A 21,611-nucleotide genomic window follows, 5' to 3' on the forward strand; every position below is an offset into this window, starting at 1 on the left:
TATAACCTACATACATCCTCCCATATACTTTGAATCATCTCTAGATTACTTATAACACCTAATACAATGTAAATGCTATGTAAGTAGTTGCCAGTGCACAGCAAATCCAAGTTTTGCTTTGGGGAATCTTCTGGTATTTAAAAAATATATATTTTCGATCCATGATTGGTTGAATCCACAGATGCAGAAGGCTTGGACACACAGGGCCAACTGTATCCTTTATACCTTATAAATGAGGAAACTGAGGCACAGAGAGGCTAAGAAATAGCTGACAGAAGTTAAGTTTCAAACCAAGGAAGGTAACTGCACACATGCTTTAACCACTATGCTATAAAAGGAGTCCGAGCGCCTGCTTTCAAATGCAAACTTGGAGTCCTTATTCCTGGTCAGGTATATTAATGAATAAGATAGTAGTCATGCACTGGTATTGGCTCATGTCCCAAACATTTAATGAGCGTATTCCATCCTTGGAAATATTGACCAATAAGGCATCACAGGATGATAAAACAAATCAGCTTACAAGGGCTTTATAAATCTGTTATTCTTCTTAGTCAAATGCCTAAGAACTTTTCAAAATTCTTTGTAAAATTTTTATATTGAAGACAAACATTCAGTAATAAAAGTATACAGTTTACTCCTTTTATGAAGAAAAGCTGTATTAATACCTTGTAATGCTCACTCTATATATTTCTCAGAAATGTTCTGGCCAACTTGGAATCCAGTTTGACTTTCACAGGAACACATGGGGATTCCACTAACATCAACAGATTTGTCTCTTGGCTGCTCAATTCAACTGCAGCCAGATGGAAAATGAAAAATGAGGAGGGGGCCAGGCCTATTGTCAAAGACACAAAGGAGTTATTGAGCAGAAATAGTCCAAAGTCTTACCCAGCTGCTATGAAAGCACCAAGAATGATGGCAAAGACACTGACAATGATGTTCAAGGAATACTGTTTCCTGTAATAAATAAACAGTGGATGGATAGATAGGTGGGCAGACAGATGGATAGATGGATAGATAGATAGATAGATAAGGAAAGGAGGAGGAGAGGAAAAAATATAGATTATATTTTTAAATAAACTGCAAATAGACATTGTTAACAGTTTTATAGCTAAAATCGAATGGACAATGCTTTATGTAAAAAGAGTACTAAAGGTACCTTAAATGGATTAGGAAATCAGACCAAATTTACTTTATTTCTTAAGTAGTTGTCTTAATCTAATTACAAATGTATTTCTCTGTTCTCACTAGAAAGACGCTGGGACAAAATGCAGGAGAGCTCCTGCTGGTGGGTCTAGTTGGTATGTACTTTTATCAAGCATCCAAAGATTAAGATAAAATTCAATAGTAAAACTTAAAACATTGGGCCATCATCCAAATTTCATCATTAAATTGTCTCCACAGCAAAATCAAGAATCACCTTTTTAGATGTCAGCCTGAGTATCTTTATGAGAAATTTTTAAACCAACATTATAAAAATTAATTTATTCTGATGTTACATCATAATTACTGCATCAGAATGAATTTCCCTGATTTTCTGCTACTCCTATTCTATACTATATACGTGGACAACTTTTCCTCTACATTCCAAAATCAGTGTATATTCCATCTGGCTCAGGAAACAGATTTACATCTGTTTTGGGGTTGTTGGGGTTTTTTTTTTATAATTTTTGACCACACACACATTTTATTTATCTAATGTAAAATTATAATTGTTTTTAAAAAACACTCATTACATTCTTAGGGAATCATGGAAATAGGAGACTGCTTTTAAGTGAACAAACCATTTGCCCTTAAGTTATTGCTACTAGCACTTCAAATCAACTATTTGAAAAGATGACTAGATGTTGAGAATTTGCTAGGTAAAAATAATGTGGGGGTGTGGGGAGAGGACACCAGAGGAGAAGAAGAAAAACAAAAATCACCCGAGTATGATGGTTTCCAGGAGTAAAGTAAGTGGAATGGTAAATTTCCTGAGCACGGTGAACATCGGCAAGCTGTCAGGAAAAGATTCAAGTATAATATCATCAGACACCAGGTACTTTTTTAATGCCTTACATTTTTAATTAAGCCCATTAATTTTCCAAATTAAATATAAGGAATTAACCTTAATTATCACACATGCTACTAATAAGTCATATTAAATAATAAAAAGAAATGGAGATTTAATAATTTCATGCCACTTTTACTTACTAGCAATTCAAAACATCATACTATCCAACGACTACAAAGTTTGTGCTAAAAGATTATATGCAATGTGAACCAATACAGCCTTTGACAAATCAAGTTGGGACTACGTATGGACAGTCATTAAACGGTCCTAACCTAGGACCTAATTACTTCTTGCTGGGAAACTTACCCTAAGATAATAACCCAAAGGAAAGAAAAAAAATCGTGTGCACAAACATGTTCATTGCAGTACTCTCTTTGGGAAAAACATCAGAAACCACCTGAATATCAGACAAGGCAATGATTAAATAAATTATGATAAATCCACTTGAGGGAACATTATACATTAATTCTATAATATAACACTTTACCACTCTTCGAAAACGAATGTTAAATAAATCAAGGAGGTGACAAAACTATGTAGAGTCTGCAACTGTAATAAAATACATTCTGTATATGGAAAAAGACTGAAAGTGAGTATTTAAAATAGTATGTTAGAGGATAAAATTATGGGTAATTTTTCCCTAAAACTTTATGTAATGAGACCACATTCACTGCCTTTCAAAAATACTTATGAACCTTTCACCCACTCTCAAAACCCAGAGATTCCAGGACACAGTTCAATGCACAGGCACAGACTGCCAGGGCTGGAAAAACCCACCTCCATCTGCTTCCAATGTGACCCTGAGAAGATGGTGACCAAAGAAAGGAAAGCCAGAACCACAGCGTCTGGGGGGTGGGGTGGGCAGCTCCTCCTGACCAGACCTGAGGAGGGGTTTCACACTACAACCAGAGAGCAGTGCAGAAAGAATTTTCAGGAACTTCACTTAAAAATGTCTTATGAGACTGGTCTGAACTGCCTTTTTCAAAGCAAGACAAAAAAAAAAAAAGTCTTATTATTTTCCATTAAATTCAAAAAGTATTTTTAGATGATGCCTTTTAAAAGCAGATAAGGGGAATTCCCTGGCAGTACAGTGGTTAGGACTCTGCGCTCTCAGTGCCGAGGGCCTGAGTTCAATCCCTGGTCGGGGAACTAAGATCCCATAAGCCATGCAGCATAGCCAAGAAGAAAAAAATAATAAAAAAATAAAAGCAGACAAGGATACTTAATGGTAAAAAGCTGAATGTTCTTCCCCCTAAGATCAGGAATAAGACCACTCTCACCACTACATCTATTCCGCATGGTAGTTGAGGTTCTAGATGGGACAATTAGGCCAAAAAAAAAAAAAGTATACAGTTTGGAAAAAAGAAAAGAAAGTTGTCTCTATTTTCAGATGATATATACAGAGAAAATCCTAGAAATCCATTAAAAAATATTATTAGAACAAATGAAGTAAGTGTGCAGGAAACAAAATGAATATACAAAAATCAACTGTACTTCCATACACTAGCAATGAGCAATCCAAAAAGGAAATTAACAATTCCATTTATGATAGCATCAAAAAGAACAAAATTCTTAGGAATAACGTAACAAAACCAGTGTAAGAATTGTAATACACTACATACTACAAAATATTGTTAAAAGGTGAAAGAAGATTAAACGGAAAGACACTCCATGTTATGGATCAGAGGCTTAATGTTGTTAAAATGGAAATACTCCCCAAATAAATCTATAGATTCAACACAGTCCTATCAAAATTTCAGCTGGCTTTTTTTCCCCCAGAAACTGACAAACTAATTCTATAATCAATGTGGAAATGCAAGAAAACCAGAAAGCCAAAACAATCTTGAAAAAGAAGAACAAAGTTGGTGGACCCAATTTCAAAACTCACTACAAAGCTACAATTATCAGTATTATCTAGTACTAGTTTAAAGATAAACATTTAATCAAAGCAATAAGATTGAGAATCAAGAAATAAATCTTTCCAATTACGGTCAATTAATTTTCAACAAGGGTGCCAAGACAATACAATGGGGAAAGAACAGTCTTTTCAATAAATAATGCTGAAACAACTCAACATTCACATGCAAAAGCATGATTCTGGACCCCTACCTCACACTATATAGAAAAAATTATGTAAAAATATATCAAAGACCTAAATGTAGGAGCCAAAACTATAAAACTCTTAGATGAAAGAATAGGATTATATCTTCATGACCCTGGGTCAGGCAAAATTCTCTTAGACACAATACCAAAAGCACAAGCAAAAATAACAAATATAAATATATCAGACTTCCCCAAAATGTAAAACTTTTATAAATAGATAAACAACATGTGATAGATATATACAATAGAATACTATACAGTCTTACTAAGGAATGAAATTCTGATACATGCTACAACATGGATGAAACAAAAACATTATGCTAACTGAAATAAACTGGACATAAAAGGACAAATATTGTATGATTCCATTTGTATGAAATATCTAGAATAGGCAAATTCATAGACATAGCAAGTAAAATAGAGTTTACCAGGGCCAGGGGGATGGGGGAATGGGGCATTCGGTTTAATGGGTACAGAATTTCTGTTTGGGATGATGAAAAATTTCTGAAAATAGATAGTGGTGATGGTTGCTCAAGATGGTGAATATACTTAATGACACTTAACTGTCCACTTAAAAATAGTTAAAATGGTGAGTTTTATGTTATGTATATTTTACCTTAATTATTAATTGAATTTTTAAAAACTTAGAACTTTTGTGCTTCAAAGTACACCATCAAGAGAGTAAAAAGACAATCCACAGAATAGGAGAAAATGTTGCAATCATATATATAATAAAGGACCTGTATCTAGAATACCTAAAGACTTAAAACTCAATAATTAAAAGATAAATAACCCTGTTAAAAAATGCGCAAAGGACTTGAATAGACATTACTCCAAAGAAGCTATATAAATGACCAATAAGCACATAAAAAGATGGTCAATATCATGAATCATCAGGGAAATGCAATAAGATACGACATCACAACCACTACGATAGCTATAATCAAAAAGATAGACAATAACAAATTTGGTAAGAATGTACAGAAATTGTAAGCCTCGTACACTGCTGGTGGGAAAGTAAAATGGCACAGCCACTTTGGAAAACAGCTTGGCAGTTCCTCAAAATGTTAAACACAGAATGGCCATACCCCCCGCAATCCTACTCCTAGGTATAGACCTAATCAATAGCAATTCTGTTCTTCCACTTCATCAGGCCAAAAACCATGAAGGCATCTTGGTCTTTCTTTTTCTCATACCCTACATGTTATTCATCAGGATACTGTGTTAGCCCTTTCTTCTAAATATATCCAGCACCCAGACTATGGCCTCAACCTCACACTAAAAATAACCAGGGGATCCTTGGAGAAATGGCAGGAAAAGTCCAAATAAATCTGGGACATCATGTACCAGGAAGCAAGGAAGTAATCAAAGACTACTGGGGCTCTAGAACATAGGAGTCAACGCAAAGAGGCTCCCACTGACCTGAGATGATATAATTTGAACATCAAAAGAAGTATTTATATAATGAATTAAAACATTAAGTAAATGAAACAAATAGAATAATGGAACAGAATAGAGAGCCCAGAAATATACCCACACAAATATAGTCAACTAATCTTTGACGAAGGAGCAAATACAATTCAATGGAGATAGACTAGCCTTTTCAACAAATGGTGCTCAAACAACTGGACATCTACACGTAAAAAAACCTGAATCTAGACACAGGCCTTATACCTTTCACAAAAATTAAGTTCAAAATGGATTATATACCTAAATGTAAAACAAAAACTTCTGGAAGATAATGTAGGAGAAAATCTAGATGGCCTTGGGTTTGGCAATGAGTTTTTAGATACAACACCAAAAGCACAATCTGTGAAAGAAAAAAATGATGGTGGAACTTCATTAAAATTAAAACTTTTGCTCTGAAAGACAGTGTTAAGAGAATGAAAAGACAAGCCATAGACTGAGAGAAAATATTTGCAAAATGCATATCTCATGAGGGACTTGTTTCAAATAAATGAAAATGCATGAGTTAATAATGATGGTAAAAAACAAAACAAACAATAAACAACAACTCACTATTGAAGGTGACAGGACACTAATTTATTACTCTGAACATTCATAAATAAAGCTTTATCCTGCCTTTCCTGTATGATATGGTGAATGAAAGTTTGTATTTATTGAGAAACTTTAGACAATTAATGTAGAAGGGGTGATATAGTTAGAAAATCATCATTTTTCAATTTGAAATGAAATAATGGATCTAGACAATGATCATCAATAGAGGCTAAAACCATTAGGGGAAAAATTGATGGGAAACATTCTAATGAAGGAACCAGACTGACCCCTTAAAATCATTAAAAGTGGAACTGATCCATTAAATATCATTAAAGGTGGGATAAAACATTATGTATCCCATGAGGTGATGCAGTAGAAAGAACCCAACATCACCAATAAACTGATGTTGCCTGAAAAATTGAATCTGAATCTGATCAAGCCTCTAGGACCAACTACCAGTTTATGGAAAACAGGGGAGAGAGAGAAACATACTACATGACACCACGTATAAGCAATCTTCCTTCCTTCCTCCTCAGTCTCACTTGCTGAAAGCCTTCCTCCTCAGTCTCACTTGCTGAAAGCCTTCATCTTACCTCTTCTGCTACGCATGTAGAGAAGTGTTGAAGAACACTTGTAATAAAGATGTTTGTAAGATCACTAAAACAAGAAGGCCTCATCTGCGAGGCAGAGACCCCCAGTGCGGCTGGGCAGCTATGAGGGTAACTGAAGGCATCCCCACGCTGCAGGTGGGCTCAGAGACAGGGCAAGAGGATATGTAGCAACACAGCAATAGCACCTACCACAGGGAGTTTTAATACAAATTTAAGACAATTAAGGAAAATTGACGGTCCTAATCCCAGAAGGAAACAACAAAACAACTAAAATATGTAACTAAAAACAGTATTGGACATTTTGTTTTTCACAACAACCACAATCTGTCCTTTCCAAACAAGAGTGAAAGGCAACAGGCCTAATTTCACATTTCTCAGTTTTGTATGTACTTTCTCCTTCTGGTCTACCTCCTACCTGCCACTTTTCTTCTCTCCCTATACAAACAGGTTTCCTTCCATTTCTGTCACCCTTTGGTCAGACTTTATTTTCCCATTATTCACATCTTTTTCATAAGGTTTGTCACCCTAATGTGTGTTCATTAGTCTACATATTTCACACCACGTTTTCCAATTTATAGGATGACTTGGTCTTTGTACACTTCTATTTTCATTTTTGCAGTGACTTTTAACAGAGTAGTCAAAGGACCATAAAATAAATGCAAATGCAGATTTCAGAAGTATATATCACATACGTGAAAATAACGTCTGTCATTTATTTTTCCTTGTACCAAGGCTGACCTACACCAAATCTGACAGAATATTCCTGCTTTTTTTTTTTGTTAAAGAAATATTTTTTTGACGTGGACCATTTTTCATTTTTTTATTTTTTATTTTTTTCGGTACGCGGGCCTCTCACTGTTGTGGCCTCTCCCGTTGCGGAGCACAGGCTCCGGACGCGCAGGCTCAGCGGCCATGGCTCACGGGCCCAGCCGCTCCGTGGCATGTGGGATCTTCCCGGACCAGGCAGGAACCCGTGTCCCCTGCATCAGCAGGCGGACTCTCAACCACTGTGCCACCAGGGAAGCCCTATTCCTGCTTTTATAAAACTGTGATGAAACCAAAAGTTACACAGAACCATATTCGTATAAATGAATCTTCCTGAATAAATCAAACCTTCTCTATCTTGATTTCTATAGATCTCACATTCTATCTTCAGACTTGAACATAAAGAAAAATATATCAGCTTTTTAACATTTCTAAAGCATTATCAAATTAAATTCAAAACTCTACCTTATTTTCTTAAATTATGGAATATTATTGTCTTCTATATGTAGCCCAAGCAATATCTTGAAAAATCAAAGCTGGTCTTTGTGACACTAAAAGCAAACGATTGAAGACTCCAATCAACCATTATCCTGCACTCTACCTTAATTTACTTGTGCTTGATAATCCACTTATGTGGTTTCCAATGTAGAGGAGAGGCAGAGGAAACAGCTTCAATAAAAAAAGAAAGAATATTTGGTTAGTACTCCAATAACATTTTCTTACATATATAAAAACGGTGACATTCACTCCGCATCAGTAAGCAAATCATTCTGAGTTCCTTTCCTTGCAATGACTATATTTTCCAGAATCCAGAACACATCATGACTTTCTCCATGTGATCAAAAAATAGTTAGGCAGGAAGTGATATCCATAATCATGGTGGTGGTGTGGAGGCTGGATAGAAATGGAAATCTTGACCTTGCCCACATTAGTAGACTATTTCCCTAAAAGAAAGCTCTGAATAAGCACCTATCTTAGGTGGAGACCCCTAGCCAGGTTGGTGAGTTGAGGATGGGTGTTTATCGCTTATAAACTATATAAATATAGTTTATGAATGAGATTCAGAAGGCCATTGAAAAAGTGTGCAAACTTCTGTTATCTATGCATATATGCACTTTTCTGGACAAAGGCAAAGGTCTATATCCCACTGATGTGTCACACAGTTCGTGACACTTTCAAAAAGTTATACAAAAAGTTATACACTTTCAAAAAGTGTATACTGGCCACATTACTTTGGAGTTACTTTATTTGCTTTAAAGGCCTAGAATAATTAAATATCTACCAAGGTTAAACAATGTAGCTTGTACTTGAATTAGGTTTATCGAGCTCTGAGCTCCTGAATTATTTTCTGATTGTTAAGAGAAATATTATTCAGAACACACTGAAAAAGAGACAAAATGTAACACCTAGTCTTCCATAAACGAAAAAAAAATCCCTTCATAAGCTCATATAACTTTTAAGAACTTTTTAACTAATATAGTACTCCATAGCTATCAAGATGAGTCCAACATTTCTTTTTCCACTAAAAAGACACTAAGCGTGCAACTCAGATAGCTTTTGAAAGATTTTTTTTTTTTTTTTTGCAGTACGCGGGGCTCTCACTGTTGTGGCCTCTCCCGTTGCGGAACACAGGCTCCGGACGCGCAGGCTCAGCAGCCATGGCTCACAGGCCCAGCCGCTCCGCGGCATGTGGGATCTTCCTGGACCGGGGCACGAACCCGTGTCCCCTGCATCGGCAGGCGGACTCTCAACCACTGTGCCACCAGGGAAGCCCCTTTTGAAAGATTTTTAAATACTATGTGTCATCTGCAAAAAAGTTACAGAATTTCTTTATTAGGAAATTTGCTCAAGAAACATAAGCAAGATAATAGATCCAGGACCTTCCCTTTTATTCATCAACATTGTAAGTGAAAAATGTTTGGACCTGCCATATCAGTAAACAAAGGATGTTGCAGCCTGATGGCTTGATAGCCACTACAGCCCCCTGAAAGTGAGCCCTGAGGGAACTCAGGATGGAGACAAACGGGCTGCCCACTGCCAAGCCCTCACTGCCAAGCCCTCAGTCACTGCAGTCACCCCCATGGTGCACCCTGAGGAGACTCAGGATGGAAAGGAAGAGGATACTGGTCCCAGATAGCTAAGGTCACATCAAAGGAGTAATTTCAATGAGCCAAGACTCTTGGATCTTCCCATACATAGAAAAGCACTAAATTCATTAGCTTGAGATACTATCTGGCTTTCTTTAACTAACAGTAATCTTCTGAAGTTCCAACTACCTGGTCTTTTTTGCAAAAACTCCTGTATATGCTGGCCCTTCCCTCACCTCTTTAGAGCAGTCCCTCAGAGCCACCTGAGCTATCTGAGAGACTGTCTCCTGGGCTTAAGTCCTTGTTTTGTCCTCAAAATAAAACATAATTCTCAACTTCTACGTTGCACATTTTTTTTCGGTCAACAACATTCTGGTTAACAGTGTACAACTGACTCAACAATCACACAGCTGGTGATATTACAACTTTAGAGGTTCTTAGGTGTTGAAGAGAATCAGTTGCCCCTATTTCCATATACAATTCAAAATAAAGACAGTACTGACTTCTAGTTTCTGGTAACCACGGGCTAAATTATTTGTGCTAGTTCCCCTGCTGATTAATCAATGCATTAATTAATCAACTTTATAATTTGATAAGTTAGATATGCCTGTTTTGAATTCCAGGGGAACACTAAAAGAACTGAAACAGGAGTTCCACGGTGCACAATTAAACACTATAATTCACCAGTAAGATTTAACTAATTTAAAATTTTAGGCACCTATGGGAATTCCCTGGCGGTCCAGTGGTTAGGGCTATGCAATTCCACTGCAAGGGGCACGGGTTCTATCTCTGGTCGAGAAACTAAGATCCCGAATGCCGCGAGGTGCAATCAAAAAAAAAAAAATTAGGCACCTAATCATACAGCCTCAAAATACATAAAACAAAACAAAAAACCTGGCAGAAATACCAAGAGAAATAGACAAATCCATAATCAGACATAATGGCTGTAGCAATATCTCTCTTCTCACATACTCTTAAAATGTGACTTTGACACTCCCTTCCATCCAGAGGTAGTGTCTATGTCCCTACAGCAAAAGGCAACTGGAACACAGAAAAAAGGCATCTCAAAAAAACCTACAGCAAACAATACACTTAATGACGAAATATTAAAAGTTTCCCCTTTGAGATCAGACAAAAATGCCATTTCCATTTCTATCAACATTGCACTGTAGGTCCTGTGCTATACAGTATGGCAAGTAAAAGAAGTGAAAGTTAGAATGTTGCAGATACAAAGACAATATACAAAAGAAAGATAAAAATATGTATCTGAGAAGTGGAATATGTCCTGCCATATCAGTAAACAAAGGATGTCACAGTCACCAGCCATTGCAGCCACCACCTTTGCAGCCACAGCCTATGGTGAGCTGGCGAGCCCTGAGGAAACTCAGGTTATGAAAACACAGGATACTGGTCCCAGATAGCTGAGATGCATCTCAAAGGAATGATTTCAGTGAGCCCAGACTCTTGCATCTTCCCATATATAGAAAAGCTCTAAATTCCTTAAGTTGACATATCCGGTTTTCTTTAATTAACAATAATCTTTTGATGTTCAGACCACCTGCCCTTTGTTGCAAAACTCCTATATGTCCTGGCTCCTCACCTCACCTCCTCAGAGCACTTCTCTCACAGTTACTTGAGATGCTGCCTCCCAGGCTTGAAGTACTAAAAGTTCCCGCCGTACAAAACATAACTCTCAACTTTCACATTGTGAATAATTTTTTAGTGGATATACTTCTAACTTTCCAAATAATCTGGGGGTGTTTTGGCCATGCCATGCAGCATGCAGGATCTTAGTTCCCTGACCAGGGATCAAACCTGTGCCCCCTGCAATGGAAGCGTGGAGTCCTAACCACTGGACCGCCAGGGAATTCCCCTGTTTTTAAAAGATACATGCAATAGCAAAAAAAAAAAAAAAAAAAAAGATGTACCTCAGAACAAATCTAACAAAAACTGTTAGAACTCTATAGAGAAAATTATAAAACTTTACTGAGGGCAGTTAAAGAAGGGGTATGCATACCATGTACATGGATTGAAAGATTCAATACTTTAAAGATGTCAACTCATTCCAAATTGCTTTAGAGCTTCAATGCAATTCCAGTCAAAATCTCAAAAGGTTATTTTTCATGAAACTTGAAACCTGCTTCTAATATTCACATAAAAATGTGAAGAACCAAGAACTTAGGAGGAAAGACTTGCTCTACCAGATAGCAAGACTTTGCATAAAGCAATAGTAATTACGACTGTGAGGTAATGGTGCAGAAACACAAATAGACAAATGAAAAAGCATGGAGAGCTTAGAAATATATGTGAACAATAGTACCATGATATAAGTGGCACAATATTAAGGATAAACTTTTCAGTTGAGTCTGTGACAAATGAAAAAATTAAATGAAATTGTACCATTACCTCACACCATCCACAAAAATCAACTCCAAGCAGATTAAAAACCTAACTCTGAAAAACAATACATCTTTTATCTAGAAAAATATCTTCGTAACCTCAGAGTAGGGAAGAATTTCCTAAATAAGAAAAATAGTGATTAATTATTAGGGAAAAGACTGATAAAATTTAACTATTTTAAAATTAAGATTCCTTTTCATGATAAGGAATACATGATAAAGGAATACAAGATAAATAATAAAGAAAATAAAAAGATATGAAACAGAGTGGGGAAATATATTTGTAATGCTGTATATAACTAACAAGAGGACTATCATTAATATATTTTTTAAAACTCCTACACAAATCAGTAAGAAAAAGACATCAACCCAACAGAAAAATGGGCAAAAGTCTTGAACAAGTATTTCACAAAAGAGGATATCCAAATGGGCACTAAAAAATGAAAAGGCACTCAACCTCATTAATAAACAGGGAAATGCAAATAAAATCCAAGAAGATGTCATTATGCACCCACCAGATCAGCACAATTTAAAATGACTGGCATACCAAGGATTGGCAAGAATGAGGAGCAATAGGGACCTTCATGCACTTTCGTCACTTTCGTCAGGAGTAGGAACTGGTACAACCGCTTGGGGGAAGAGTTTGCCATTATCTACTCAAGTTGACAATATGCTCACCCTAGGAGTCAGCAGTTTCACTTCTTGATAAGCTTCCCAAAAAACTCACGCACATGTGCTGTTTCGGACTGAATTGTATCTGCTCGAAATTCACATTTTGAACCCCTAGCCCCCAGATGACTGCATGCGAAGATAGGGCCTTTAAGGAGGTAATTAAGGTTAAATGAGGTAATAAATGTGGGGTCCTAATACAATAGGACTTGTGTCCTGATAAGAAGAGGAAGGGACACCAGGAGTGCATAGGCACAGAGTAAAGGCCACATGAGGTCACAGTGAGAAGGCAGCTGTCTATATGCGAAGGAGAGAACTCTCATCAGAAACCAACCCTGTTGGCACCTTGATCTTGGACTTCCAGCCTCCGGAAGTGTGAGAAAATAAATTTCTGTTAAGCCATCTAGTCTGTGGTATTTTGTTATGGGAGCCTTAGGTGACTAATACTTGTGCACCAAGATCCAGCTATCAGTATGTTCAGAACAGTACTTTTTATTTTTCTAGGGCCCAAACTAGAAACAACCCCAACTACCATAAACAGTAAAACAGATAAATAAATTGTAATATATTTATACAATGAAAATAAAAGAATACGGCTACACACAACAATGTGGATGAATCTTACCAACATAATATTAAGTGAAAGAAGCAAGATACAAAAGAATATATAGAGTTTAATTCTCTTTATATAACATCCAAAAATAGGCAAACCTAAACGACATAATTCAAGGATACATACAAATTTAGAAAACTTACAAAGAAAGCAAGAAAATTATTAATACAAAAGTCAGAATAGTGGGTAAAGAAGGATTTTGTGATCCCATCTCATGACGTAGGTAATGATTACAAGGGTAATTATTCATTCAACTACACAGTCATGCATGATGCCTTTTTTCCTATGTCTAGATCATATTTCACAATTGTTCAAAGTATTTAAAAATTATATCATAAGCTAAGTGTAAGCAAGCCCAACAATATTCTGATTTTTCTTTTGATGACTGGGTTAATATCTTTCCTATACTTCAATATTTTGTTTTTCTTTTTGTGGATGTCCCTGATTATTGATGCAGTAGGCGTGTGCTTAGTCGACCTGATGAATAATCCAGAGCTAGATGCCAGGGTTTTTCCAGGCCTGAGAGACATGGCAGTGAACAAACCATGTGAGGTCCTCACTCTCTAGGAACTGCAGTCTGATTTAACCTCCCTAAATCAAAAAATGTCACCATGATCGATTTGATACCACCTGTCGTATGGGATTGCTCTAGGAATTAAATGTCTGGCCTCATGCATGTCACCCAGCAACTGTACAATAAAAGTTAGTTCCGGGCTTCCCTGGTGGCGCAGTGGTTGAGAGTCCGCCTGCCGATGCAGGGGACACGGGTTCGTGCTCCGGTCCGGGAAGATCCCACATGCCGCGGGGCGGCTGGGCCCGTGAGCCATGGCCGCTGAGCCTGTGCGTCCGGAGCCTGTACTCCGCAACGGGAGAGGCCACAACCGTGAGAGAGGCCCGCGTACCGCAAAAAAAAAAAAAAGTTAGTTCCATTCCACATTCCCAGGAAGGAATGGCAGTTCTCATGTTTCTAGTTCCACCGTGGAAAAAAAACTACGTATATCAAAATGTGTTTATTCATCATTCTACTCACAACTGTTATCAATCCAAGCTAAAAATGAAAATTTAAAACAGGGATCAACAAATTGGGAGGGGCCAAGAGATAAATCTAACCCGTCTTTTATTTATGCAAATAGTTTTATTAGAACACAACTACACCGATTCATTTATATATGTATCATCTACAGCTGCTTTCATGGTACAGAGCTGAAGAGCTGCAGCAGAGATGGTCTGGCCCACAGAGCCGAATTATTTGCTATCTAGTCGTTTACCAGATAAGCTTGCCAATTCCTATTAGAAAGCTTTGTCATTTCAGAAGACACATAGTATTTATTTAATATCAGCTAAGCACATACTTTTACTATTATTATGTTACATTAGTGGACCACTGAATGATATGAAATCTTTATTAAGAAGTTTCTACCCATTGCCAGCAGGAAGCACATGTGTATAGAAACGGACCTGTACTCTTAAGATCACTTTGTAATTCTATAGCATTTCTACGTCTTCCATCACAGCTACATGTACTTTCCATCACATACCTTAATAGGAATTTTCTTGTCAAAATCAGGGAAGTGAATTACTTTATTTAGCTTGGACACATATAGTATCATTATGGTAACTGCCATCTAAAGAAAAGGGAAGAGAAAAACTTCAGCAGAATATCTGGAAAGACTATTTGAGGTACAAACACATCATCAAAAGAAAAGAGATTCACCAAAAATATATATATATCTGAAAAGTCCATTTTCTATGTTCCAAAAAACCTATTATTCCTTGAAATATTAAAATTGTTTTTCTTGCCACCGTATAGATTGCACCAGAACTATAGGCAAAAAGTATAACATCAAATATAACGTATATATGATATCTCAAGGGGCTCAAGGAACGACAACAGTGGGAAAAAGGAACGGTGTCCCCAAAACTGGCCAGAGTGACCACAGTCGGTGAGGCTGCTTGTTGATCCTAGACCATCCTTCCTATGTACTGAGCATGTGGTCACCTTACCCCAGAAAGTAAGTGTGGGGATGAAAGGAAGGGGGAAGGGAGGCAAACTCCACACATAAACATATTTTGTAAAGTATAATATTTCTATAACACAAAAGTCAAATTAAGAGGAAAACCAACTTTAAAAGGGATTTATTTTTCTCTCCAATCTAGCCGGTGTTGCAAAAACATCTCATTCAAATGCTATTAATCTGGATTACACCAGGTATATCAGAAATACTCCAGATTATTATTATAAAATAAAAAGTTTTAATATCATCTTTCTACACACATTTTAGAACTTACTTTTCTCCACATTAGGATGCAAAAATTTAAGGTCTCCTTCAAAATGATTATCATCCTAAACCTTGAGCCTAAGTGTACAAACTTAATACTTATAATAGATTTATATAACACAAGCCCACCCTGAATTATAATTGTAGTTTGTATATATGACTTACTTTATAATTCTTACAGAAATATACCAACACTTGTTTAAAATATTCTGCAATTCAGACTTTTACAATTTGGTCTGCTGGCTTCTTCCCCCACAAATTGCAAATCATAAACGTTTTTACCTTAATTGAGTACAATCCAGTGAATTTATTTGCCTTGGGCATTACAAAGGGCACATTACCACATATTATTGATCTTTTAAAGTACTTTTTAACATATTTTCACACTGAACCATAAAGATATAAATTTTTTGACCTTAAGGAAAGATATTGTTCCCTCATGATTTTTTTCTCCCTAAAATGATGTGCAAAGAGTACCTTATTAGCAAAACATTTAACTAGAATAATGTTTAATCATATAAATTCCAGATTCACAATTTAAAATTTAGTTAACAGATACAATTTTTTATAATTTTAAGTTTTTCTCCTTATAGACTAAAGGAAAACGAAAACAAAAAAACTTTGGTGCCTGTGTTACCACGTGCCTACTAGAAATCATCAGCATATGACCAAAAAAGTAAAAAAGCCACAAATTAACGGAAAATTTCAGAAACAGCCAAATGGGGTAAGTTTGGAAGTTTATCCAAGTTTATCCTTACACTTGAGAACAAACATCACAAACTTCAGGAAGGAAAGTGCAAACATGTTTTGTTTGGCCTGTAGAGAGTTTTATGAAAATATGAATCTGTTGCCACCATTTACAAATTAGGGGGTTTGATGTAAAAATTAGATTTCTCTGATCCCTAGTGGGCCTCACCTCATCTCCCTAACCTTTCTCTTCTCAGGCACAGTGGCTTAAACTGTGCACACTCATCTGTTACCCAGCAGACCTTGGAGGCTTTCAGTCTGCTGCCCCCTTGCTTTAGAGTAATTAAATTCTATTAAGGAAGTTAAAATTAGTTGCTTTTTCCTACAAATACAACTGCTCCTAAATTGTAAAATGAAATAAGATGTGTGTCACTACTTCATGTTGTTTCACCAAAAGTACCATGGTCCTCTGCCAGCTGAACAAATTCATAAATCACAGTCTTAAACAAAAGCACTTAAAATTTCATGATGTGTACTGACAACTAATTAAGAGGGTAATTTTTTTTTTCACTTACCTGTCCAATTCCAAGAACAATTGGTGATGGGAAACTACAAAAAATATAGAATAACAAATAATATTAGCAACTGATAAAAAAAGTTGAAGACAATATACAACACATAATGATAGGAGTTATTAAAAAGTCTTAGACTTTTTTTTCAGTCTTAGTGAAATTGTCAAATTTGTTCATTTCTTTTCCATTTTTTAAACTGATCATTGCTAAACTTGGCAAACTTCTATTGCCCCTTGAGGCAGACTGTCATATTAACAAACAACACAATTGTATATGTAGAAAGCTAAAGTAATCTGGGGATAAATTACTAGAAATAATAAATAACTTTAGCAAGGTTACTGGATACAAGATGAACACACGAAAAAAATCATTTCTATGTCTATATATCATAAAAACACAAAGAACATAAAATTTTAAAGGTATTCATTTACAATAGCACCCAAAAAACATCAAATAACACTAACTGGGTATTTTATGGTAATAAGGAATTATTTTTACTTTTTTTAGGCATGAAATAATATTGGGGTGGTAGGTTTTTTTTTAACAAAAAAGTCCCTCTTATCTTTCAGAAATTCATATTGAAATGCATATGACAATACATTTTTAATTTGCTTCAAAATAATCTTGGGGGAGAGGTTGGGATTGAGAGGAGGAGTGATATAAATTTAACAAGGTTGTTGAAACTGGATGATGGCTACATGGAGATCCATTATACGGTTTTCCTTTCTTCAAAATAATATACCCAGGTACAAATCTAATAAAAGATTTCCAAGAAATACCTCTACATAGAAAACTATAAATCAATATTTAAAAAATTAAAGAAGCCCTAAATAAATTTCATGGATTAGAATCAATATTGCCATGAACCATTATCCACACACTGACCTATAAAATCAAATCTCTCTGTAAAAACACGAGCAGGTATTTTGTGGAAACTGACAAACTGATCCTAAGACTGAATGCAAAGGCAAAAAGCAAACATGATCCAAGATAATCCTGAAGAAAAACAAAGTTGGAGGAATGACTCTACTGGATGCCAGGATTCTTTTATTTATTTATTTTTGGCTGCACCACACTGCATGCAGGGATCCTAGTTTCCCGACCAGGGACTGAACCTGTGCCCCGCAGTGGAAGCACGGAGCCCTAACCACTGGACAACCAGTGGAGTCCCCAGGATTCATTTTAAAGTTACAATAAATGAGAGAGTGCAGTATTTGCACAATGATAGTCTAACAGGACAAAGCAAGAGAACACAGATGGGGACAGATACATAGCTTTATGGAAACCTGATTCATGACAAAGATGACCATGCAAGCAGTAGGGAAATGGCCCTAGGTAACTGGAATCAGAATCTTAACCCCTACCTCATACCATACTTAACAAGGCAGCACATCACTTCACCGGGCTCACTCATTTTCCAGCCCTTCACTGGCTCCCAGTCATTCTCTCAGGCCACTAAAAAAGGGGGAATATCACCTAAAAAACCACCACCACCACCACCAACAGCAACACCTCAGCCCTCAATCTGTATGTCAAAGGGAAACATACCTATTTCAGATAGGGTAAGAAAAGAATAAAGAACCAACCTACCTTATCAGAGAAAACTGAATGACTGTCTGGACAGCACCACTGTGAGAATAAAATGAACTCTAATGGATGCCAGATGTGCCACCCAGACACCCTCTTCTGGACTGAAGCACTCATTCTCCAGTCGCTCAAGAGCAACCTCAGCTGAAGAAAGCTGCCTTGCCAATAGCACCCCCACTCCCTGAGAGCAGCCTGTGTTCCAAGCCTGTGTGTCTGTGCAGGGGTATAAAAGCCAGGGGCTTTCACCCCAATTCAAGACAACTCTGTAGAGCCCTTCCAGCTCCAGAGGGCCTGGGATCAGGCTTTGTTGTGATAAAGCACAGCCCAGCTTCTCCCTCTACCTAATCCTGCTTCCTTCACTCCCCAACAGGGGTGGGTCCCAAGAGCTCCACCCAGTATACTTCCCCTGTACCTGAGAGTCTCCTTGCCCAGTAATACAACCTGCAACATGAAGCAAAATAATAAAACCACAACATAAACAAACAACAACAACAAAAGGCTTACAGAAGGAAGACAAAGAGATCAGCCTAGAAGAGAATATAACACAGAGAGAGAAGGCACCCTTTGTAATTGCTTCCAGCTACGGAACACCTTAATAAGAAGATATCAATAAAACAAGAGCTCAAAATTGAGATAACAAAGCAATCAAGTGAGATGAAAAGGGGACCTACAGATCTAAGGAAAGCAACTGAGGATCAAAACAACATAACTGGGGGCTTCCCTGGTGGCGCTGTGGTTGAGAATCTGCCTGCCAATGCAGGGACACGGGTTCGAGCCCTGGTCTGGGAGGATCCCACATGCCACAGAGCAACTAGGCCCGTGAGCCACAACTACTGAGCCTGCGCGTCTGCAGCCTGTGCTCTGCAACAACAGAGGCCGCGATAGTGAGAGGCCCGTGCACTGCAATGAAGAGTGGCCCCCGCTTGCCACAACTAGAGAAAGCCCTCGCACAGAAACGAAGACCCAACACAGCAAAAATAAATTAATTAACAAACTCCTACCCTCAACATCTTCTTTAAAAAAAAAACAACATAACTGGGGGAGGACCTTCAAGATGGTGGAGGAATAAGACGTGGAGATCACCTTCCTCCCCACAAATACATCAAAAATACATCTACATGTGGAACAACTCATACAGAACACCTACTGAATGCTGGCAGAAGACCTCAGACTTCCCAAAAGGCAAGAAAATCCCCACACACCTGGGTAGGGCAAAAGAAAAAAGAAAAAACAGAGACAAAAGAATAGGGACAGGACCTGCACCAGTGGGAGGGAGCTGTGAAGGAGGAAAAGTTTCCACACACTAGGAAGGACCTTCACTGGTGGGGACGGGGGATGGGGGTGGGGGGAAGCTTCGCAGCCAGGGAGGAGAGCACAGCAACAGGGATGCAGAGGGCAAAGCGGAGAGATTCCTGCACAGAGGATCAGGGCCAACCAGCACTCACCAGCCTGAGAGGCTTGTCTGCTCACCTGCAGGGGCGGGTGGGGGCTGAGAGCTGAGGCTCAGGATTCAGGGCTTAGATCGCAGGTAGAGGACCGGGGTTGGCGGCGTGAACACAGCCTGAAGGGGGCTAGTGTGCCACGGCTAGCCAGGAGGGAGTCCGGGAAAAAGGCTGGACTTGCCTAAGAGGCAAGAGACCATTGTTTCCGGGTACGGGATTAGAGGGGATTCCCTGCCTGTCTGCCCACAGAGGGCAGAGCACCGCCTAAACAAGCTCCAGGGAAAGGCGCAAGCCACAGCTATCAGCGTGGACACCTGACACGGACATGAAACGCCAACACTGCTACTGCAGCCACCAAGAAGCCTGTGTGCAAGCACAGGTCACTATCCACACCTCCCCTCCGGGAGCCTGTGCAGCCCACCACTGCCAGAGTAGTTACAATGTCACGCTGTTACAATGTCAAGCCGGCCTCTGCCGCTTCAGGCTCACCCCACGTTCCGTACCCCTCCCTCCCCACAACCTGAGCGAGCCAGAGGCCCCTAATCAGCCGCTCCTTTAACCCCCTCCTGTCTGAGGGAAGAAAAGACGCCCTCAGATGACCTCTACGCAGAGGCGGGGCCAAATCCAAAGCTGAACCCCAGGAGCTGTGCAAACAAAGAAGAGAAAGGGAAATCTCTCCCAGCAGCCTAAGGAGCAGCAGATTAAATCTCCACAATCAACTTGATGTACCCTGCATCTCTGGAATACCTGAATAGACAACGAATCATCCCTAAATTGAGGTGGTGGACTTTAGGAGCAACTGTACACTTGGGGTTTGCTGTATGTGAATGACTAATTTCTGATTTTTATGATTATCTTAATTTAGTTTTTAATGCTTGTTATAATTGGTGGATTTGTTTATTGGTTTGGTTGCTCTCTTTCTTTTTTTATTACCTTCTTAATTTTAATAATTTTTTATTTTAATAACTTTATTAATTTATTTTTTTCTTGATTGCTTGCTTTTTTTCCTCCCTTTTCTTCTGAGCCATGTGGCTGACACTTGGTACTCCAGCCAGGTCTCAGGACTGAGCCTCTGAGGTGGGAGAGCCAAGTTCAGGACATTGACCCACCAGAGATCTCCTGGCCCCACATGATATCAATGGGCAAGAGCTCTCCCAGAGATCTCCATCTCAACGCAAAGACCCAGTTCCACTCAACGACTAGCAAGCTCCAGTGCTGGACACCCCATGCCAAACAACTAGCAAGACATGAACACAACCCTACCCATTAGCAGAGAGGCTGCCTAAAATCATACTAAGTTCACAGATACCCCAAAACACACCACCGGACGTGGTCCTGCCCACCAGAAAGACAAGATCCAGCCTCATCCACCAGAACACAGGCACCAGTCACCTTCACAAGGAAGCCTCAAGGAGCCACTGAACCAACCTTACCCACTGGGGGCAGACACCAAAAACTACAGGAACTACGAAACTGCAGCCTGCAAAAAGGAGACACCAAATGCAGTAAGTTAAGCAAAATGAGAAGACAGAGAAATAGGCAGCAGATGAAGGACCGAAGTAAAAATCCACCAGACCAAACAAAGGAAGAGGAAATAGGCAGTGTACCTGAAAAAGAATTCAGAGTAATGATAGTAAATACGATCCAAAATCTTGGAAATAGAACGGAGAAAATACAAGAAACGTTTCACAAGGACCTAGAAGAAGTAAAGAGCAAACAAACAATAATGAACAACACAATAAATGA

At 38.2% G+C, this 21,611-nt stretch overlaps 1 protein-coding gene across 8 annotated transcripts in view; it reads right to left on the reverse strand.

Moving 5' to 3' along the window:
* The window catches only part of SLC35D2 (solute carrier family 35 member D2), a 53,914-nt gene that overhangs the window by 20,366 nt on the left and 11,937 nt on the right, over positions 1 to 21,611 (reverse strand). For 5 of the 8 annotated variants that reach the window (XM_060155388.1, XM_060155383.1, XM_060155379.1 and 2 more), the window contains exons 2-6: positions 16,840 to 16,873; positions 14,837 to 14,923; positions 8,132 to 8,199; positions 1,926 to 1,997; positions 889 to 957 (exon numbers count right to left, since the gene is read on the reverse strand). In XM_060155388.1, the coding sequence (XP_060011371.1) occupies positions 889 to 957; positions 1,926 to 1,997; positions 8,132 to 8,199; positions 14,837 to 14,923; positions 16,840 to 16,873 (330 nt within the window). Of the gene's footprint in view, positions 1 to 888; positions 958 to 1,925; positions 1,998 to 8,131; positions 8,200 to 14,836; positions 14,924 to 15,742; positions 15,822 to 16,839; positions 16,874 to 21,611 lie in introns of those variants that run through there. The other 3 variants (XM_060155384.1, XM_060155382.1, XM_060155385.1) reach the window with 2 other exon arrangements.

Source organism: Lagenorhynchus albirostris, chromosome 7, assembly GCF_949774975.1.
Source record: "Lagenorhynchus albirostris chromosome 7, mLagAlb1.1, whole genome shotgun sequence".
Lineage (NCBI taxonomy): Eukaryota > Metazoa > Chordata > Mammalia > Artiodactyla > Delphinidae > Lagenorhynchus > Lagenorhynchus albirostris.